We start from the raw sequence: 6,696 nt of genomic DNA on the forward strand, positions 1-6,696 counted from the left end.
GCAGTGCTCTGTATGATAAATTGTCTGATACTCTGTATGATAAATATATCTGATACTCTGTATGATAAATATGTCTGATACTCTGTATGATAATATGTCTGATACTCTGTATGATAATATATCTGAAACTCAGTATAATAAATATGTCTGATACTCTGTATGATAAATGTGTATGGAGATTCTTTATGTAGATGCAGGAATGTTGTCTTTTTGTGTTCCCACCTCAATTTATCTTCTCTTCTCCAGGTATAGAATGACCTCAATCCCAAGAGAGGCCTGATCACGGATTGGCTGAGAGTACTGGACCGAGCCCCTTCTAGCCCTCCCTGACACCGCGGACCATGGAGTCCCACCACACCAGGACATGGACTTCCTGTCTTACCCTATGCTGCTTCCTGTTGGCCTTGCCATCCCTCTCTTGTTGGCTTCCAGGCCCCTCCCCCATGCCCCCGACGGCGTCACTATCATCACTGCCTCCATCGACGCAGCCGAGGAGGAGGACTATAGCACGTTCAGCACCGAGAACCCAGAGTGGAAGTTCAACCACGTGGCCGTGGACGAACGCAACGGCAACGTGTACCTGGGAGCGGTAAACCGCATCTACAAACTCTCCCCGACCTAAACGTACAGGTGTATCACGAGACTGGCCCCGACGAGGACAACCGCAAGTGCTACCCTCCACGCATTGTGCAGCCCTGCAGCGAGCCGCTGTCCCTCACCAACAACGTCAACAAGATGCTGCTGATGGACTACCGGGAGAACCGGCTATTAGCCTGTGGTAGTCTCTATCAGGGCATCTGTAAACTCCTCCGTCTGGACGACCTGTTCAAGCTGGGAGAGCCCTCTCACAAGAAGGAGCACTATCTGTCCGGGGTCAACGAGAGCGGTTCGGTGTTCGGCGTCATCGTGTCGTACGGGGACTCATCGCCCGACAAGCTGTTTGTGGCCACGGCAGTGGACGGCAAGCCCGAGTATTTCCCTACCATCTCCAGCCGCAAGCTGGCGCGCAACTCGGAGGAGGACGGCATGTTCGCCTACGTCTTCCACGACGAGTTCGTGGCATCCATGATCAAGATCCCGTCAGACACGTTCACCACGTGCCTGACTTCGACATCTATACGTCTACGGATTTGGCTCGGGTAACTTCGTCTACTTCCTCACGCTGCAGCCGGAGATGGGGAACGGGCCGGCCACCGGCTCCTCCTCCACGGGGCGAGAACAGGTGTACACTTCTAAAATAGTCCGGCTGTGTAAAGACGACACAGCCTTTAACTCGTATGTGGAGGTACCCCTGGGCTGTGTGAAGGGCGGCGTGGAGTACCGGCTCCTACAGGCGGCCTACCTCTCCAAGGCGGGTGCCATATTGGGCCGCTCGCTAGGTGTGGGGCCCGACGATGACGTCCTATTCACCATCTTCTCTAAAGGCCAGAAGCGGCGGCCACGCGAGGCTTCGCAGGAGTCAGCGCTGTGCGTGTTCGCCCTGCGCGAGATCAACGAGCGCATCAAGGAACGACTGCAGTCGTGCTACAAGGGCGAGGGCACGCTGGACCTGGCCTGGCTCAAGGTCAAGGACATCCGCTGCAGCAGCGCTGTGAGTACCAAACACACAACACACCACACACACACACACACACACATACACATACATACACACACACATACACATACAGCACTACTAAGAAACTATTTTCACACCTGATCCATCGAATCAAGGTCTTGATGATTGACCTTGTCATTCAACATCAATTTTGTTCACCACAAGCCAGTGTGGATAGTATGTTGAATACAGTCTGATTTTCCTTGCGTTACCAATGCTGGAATACAAGAGTAGAGATTCATAAGTGAGCTGTATTCAACTAGAACACTGTGTTAAATCTATTCTACATTCTGACAATGAAACACGTAGTAACAAGAGGTGCATATTTACAGAGTATTTATTTTGTTCTACTAAATGATAGGTGAAGGCTCATCACCCACACTACACACAACAGAACCATAATGAGAGTTGTGTCTCACTCTAAAGGTGTATTAGAGGCGCCATGTTTCTGGGTGGGCTGCTGCACCATTGGATTCATTTGAAGTGTTAACCAGCTCCGGTATCTGTTTCTCTATCCGTCTTAGAGGGTTGGGCAATTCACACTTACAAGTAATGAACATCATTTACCTCACTCCTTTGCGGCATTAGCAATTCAGTAACACATTTCATTTAATCTCTTCAGGTTAAATCTTACATCAGTGTCTCCTCAAAGCAGTAGCAGAGCTTCGATGTGACGCAACAGTATTTTGTTTATATTAGCTACCGTCCTCCTCAGATAAAATGCAGACAAGCTGAAGAAACGAGAAATTGACATTTCACTGAATAGCATGACGGCCACATGAATAGCAGTCAGGCAGGGTTATCCACAGCTGCTATGCTGTGCTGAACATTAGCTAGTAAACAAGCCCATCCGTGGGTGTTAATGCAGGGGAGCTCGCCTCTCAGTCTAAAGAGCTTCCCTGCTATTCCTACTGTTCTCTATAGTTTCCTGCAGTTACACTATAGGATTGACAAGGCGCTGTGTACAGTCAGACCACTACAGACTTGTATACACTAGCAACAGATCAATGAATGAATGAATTACTCTTTGTGACCGTACAACTTTTGACACTCCTCAAATGAACTGAAAGAGAGGCTCACAAGCACTAACAAGCTCCGAAACGTCTGAGGAATTTGAAGAGACGCAACGTCATCCATCACTTCAGACCATTTCCAGAAACATCTATACATCCGTGCATCAATCACAATGTAACTGCAGATTGCGTGAACTTTACACAGCGCCTTTGTCAATCCTATAGTGTAACTGCAGGAAACTATAGAGAACAGTAGAGATAGCAGGGAAGCTCTTTAGACTGAGAAGGCGAGCTCCCCTGCATTAACACCCACGGATGGGCTTGTTTACTCGCTAATGTTCAGCACAGCATAGCAGCTGTGGATAACCTGCCTGACTGCTATTCATGTGGCCGTCACTGCTATTCAGTGAAATGTCAATTTCTCGTTCTTCAGCTTGTCTGCATTTTATCTGAGGAGGAGCGGTAGCTAATATAAACAAAATACTGTTGCGTCACATCGAAGCTCTGCTACTGCTTTGAGAGACACTGATGTAAGATTTAACCTGAAGAGATTAAATGAAATGTGTTACTGAATTGCTAATGCGGCAAAGGAGTGAGGTAAATGATGTTCATTACTTGTAAGTGTGAATTGCCCAACCTCTAAGACGGATAGAGAAACAGAATACCGGAGCTGGTTAACACTTCAAATGAATCCAAATGGTGCAGCAGCCCACCCAGAAACATGGCGCCTCTAATACACCTTTAGAGTGAGACACAACTCTCATTATGGTTCTGTTGTGTAGTGTGGGTGATGAGCCTTCACCTATCATTTAGTAGAACAAAATAAATACTCTGTAAATATGCACCTCTTGTTACTACGTGTTTCATTGTCAGAATGTAGAAATGATTTAACACAGTGTTCTAGTTGAATACAGCTCACTTATGAATCTCTACTCTTGTATTCCAGCATTGGTAACGCAAGGAAAATCAGACTGTATTCAACATACTATCCACACTGGCTTGTGGTGAACAAAATTGATGTTGAATGACAAGGTCAATCATCAAGACCTTGATTCGATGGATCAGGTGTGAAAATAGTTTCTTAGTAGTGCTGTGTATGTGTATGTGTGTGTGTATGTGTATGTGTATGTGTGTGTGTGTGTGTGTGTGTGGTGTGTGTGTGTGTGTGTTTGGTACTCACAGCGCTGCTGCAGCGGATGTCCTTGACCTTGAGCCAGGCCAGGTCAGCGTGCCCTCGCCTTGTAGCACGACTGCAGTCGTTCCTTGATGCGCTCGTTGATCTCGCGCAGGGCGAACACGCACAGCGCTGACTCCTGCGAAGCCTCGCGTGGCCGCCGCTTCTGGCTTTAGAGAAGATGGTGAATAGGACGGTCATCGTCGGGCCCCAACCTAGCGAGCGGCCAATATGGCACCCGCCTTGAGAGGTAGGCCGCTGTAGGAGCCGGTACTCCACGCCGCCCTTCACACAGCCCAGGGGTACCTCCACATACGAGTTAAAGGCTGTGTCGTCTTTACACAGCCGGACTAATTTTAGAAGTGTACACCTGTTCTCGCCCCGTGGAGGAGGAGCCGGTGGCCGGCCCGTTCCCCATCTCCGCTGCAGCGTGAGGAAGTAGACGAAGTTACCCGAGCAAATCCGTAGACGTAGTAGATGTCGAAGTCAGGCACGATGGTGAACGTGTCTGACGGGATCTTGATCATGGATGCCACGAACTCGTCGTGGAAGACGTAGGCGAACATGCCGTCCTCCTCCGAGTTGCGCGCCAGCTTGCGGCTGGAGATGGTAGGGAAATACTCGGGCTTGCCGTCCACTGCCGTGGCCACAAACAGCTTGTCGGGCGATGAGTCCCCGTACGACACGATGACGCCGAACACCGAACCGCTCTCGTTGACCCCGGACAGATAGTGCTCCTTCTTGTGGRAGGGCTCTCCCAGCTTGAACAGGTCGTCCAGACGGAGGAGTTTACAGATGCCCTGATAGAGACTACCACAGGCTAATAGCCGGTTCTCCCGGTAGTCCATCAGCAGCATCTTGTTGACGTTGTTGGTGAGGGACAGCGGCTCGCTGCAGGGCTGCACAATGCGTGGAGGGTAGCACTTGCGGTTGTCCTCGTCGGGGCCAGTCTCGTGATACACCTGTACGTTTAGGTCGGGGGAGAGTTTGTAGATGCGGTTTACCGCTCCCAGGTACACGTTGCCGTTGCGTTCGTCCACGGCCACGTGGTTGAACTTCCACTCTGGGTTCTCGGTGCTGAACGTGCTATAGTCCTCCTCCTCGGCTGCGTCGATGGAGGCAGTGATGATAGTGACGCCGTCGGGGGCATGGGGGAGGGGCCTGGAAGCCAACAAGAGAGGGATGGCCAAGGCCAACAGGAAGCAGCATAGGGTAAGACAGGAAGTCCATGTCCTGGTGTGGTGGGACTCCATGGTCCGCGGTGTCAGGGAGGGCTAGAAGGGGCTCGGTCCAGTACTCTCAGCCAATCCGTGATCAGGCCTCTCTTGGGATTGAGGTCATTCTATWCCTGGAGAAGAGAAGATAAATATGAGGTGGGAAACACAAAAAGACAACATTCCTGCATCTACATAAAGAATCTCCATACACATTTATCATACAGAGTATCAGACATATTTATTATACTGAGTTTCAGATATATTTATCATACAGAGTATCAGACATACTTATCATACAGAGTATCAGACATATTTATCATACAGAGTATCAGATATATTTATCATACAGAGTATCAGACATATTTATCATACAGAGCACTGCACCAATAAAACGGCAATTAGGCAAGTAGAAGAATGAGAGAGGAGAAAAAGMGAGACAGACAGTCGGAAGTTTACATACACCTTAGCCAAATACATTTAAACTCAGTTTTTCACAATTCCTGACATTTAATCCCAGTAAAAGTTCCTTGTCTTAGGTCAGTTAGGATCACCACTTTATTTTAAGAATGTGAAATGTCAGAATAATAGTAGAGAGAATAATTTATTTCAGCTTTTATTTATTTAATCACATTCTCAGAGGGTCAGAAGTTTACATACACTCAATTAGTATTTGGTAGCAGCATTGCCTTTAATTTGTTAACTTGGGTCAAACGTTTTGGGTAGCCTTCCACAAGCTTCCCACTGTAACGGTAGTCCTCCTCCTCTTCAACCGAAGAGGAGGAGTAGTGATTGAACCAAGGCGCAGCGGGTTGTGAATACATAATTTAATAAAGACAACGACAAAACAATGAAGACAGAAAACGACCTAGACTTGAATAAACTACAAAATAACAAAACCGAAATGTATAGACAGACCTGAACAATACGAACTTACAAATAACGCGAAGAACGCACGAACAGGGAAAATAGTACACAAAAATGACGATGTACAAACATACCGAACAGTCCGTATGGTGCGACAAACACTGAAACAGGAGACAACCACCCACAACGAACACTGTGAAACAACCTACCTAAATATGACTCTCAATTAGAGGAACGCCAAACACCTGCCTCTAATTGAGAGCCATACCAGGCAACCCTTAAACCAACATAGAACAGACAACATAGAATACCCACCAAACTCACGTCCTGACCAACTAACACATACAACAAACTAACAGAAATAGGTCAGGAACGTGACACCACAATAAGTTGGGTGAATTTTTGCGCCTTCCTCCTGACAGAGCAGGTGTAACGGAGTCAGGTTTGCAGGCCTACTTACTCGCACACACTTTTTCAGTTCTGCCCACAAATTCTTTATAGGTTTGAGGTCAGGGCTTTGTGATGGCCACTCCAATACCTTGACTTTGTTGTCCTGAACATTTTTTCACAACTTTGGAAGTATGCTTGGGTCATTGTCCATTTGAAAGACCCATTTGCGACCAAGCTTCAACTTCCTGACTGATGTCTTGAGATGTTGCTTCAATATATCCACATAAATTTCCATCCTGAGTGATCATCTATTTTGTGAAGTGCACCAGTCTTCCTGCAGCAAAGCACCCTCACAACTGATGCTGCCACCCCCGTGCTTCACCGTGGGATGGTGTTTTTCGGCTTCCAAGCCTCCTTTTTCCTCCAAATAATATGATGGTC

At 47.8% G+C, this 6,696-nt stretch overlaps 1 protein-coding gene and 1 pseudogene across 1 annotated transcript; one reads left to right on the forward strand and one right to left on the reverse strand.

Annotated features, from left to right (window-relative positions):
* Positions 1-249: 249 nt before the first annotated feature.
* LOC112078030 (plexin-A4-like) lies at positions 250-2,255 on the forward strand. The gene is given in 5 exon segments (XM_070441920.1): positions 250-611; positions 614-1,093; positions 1,096-1,113; positions 1,116-1,591; positions 2,220-2,255. Coding segments are annotated over 5 exon segments (1,257 nt in total). The 5' UTR covers positions 250-364.
* Positions 2,256-3,101: 846 nt separating this feature from the next.
* On the reverse strand, positions 3,102-5,129 carry LOC112078031 (plexin-A4-like; annotated as a pseudogene).
* Between the last annotated feature and the right edge of the window lie 1,567 nt (positions 5,130-6,696).

Source organism: Salvelinus sp. IW2-2015, unplaced genomic scaffold (genome assembly GCF_002910315.2).
Source record: "Salvelinus sp. IW2-2015 unplaced genomic scaffold, ASM291031v2 Un_scaffold5173, whole genome shotgun sequence".
In the NCBI taxonomy this organism is placed as follows: Eukaryota; Metazoa; Chordata; class Actinopteri; order Salmoniformes; family Salmonidae; genus Salvelinus; species Salvelinus sp. IW2-2015.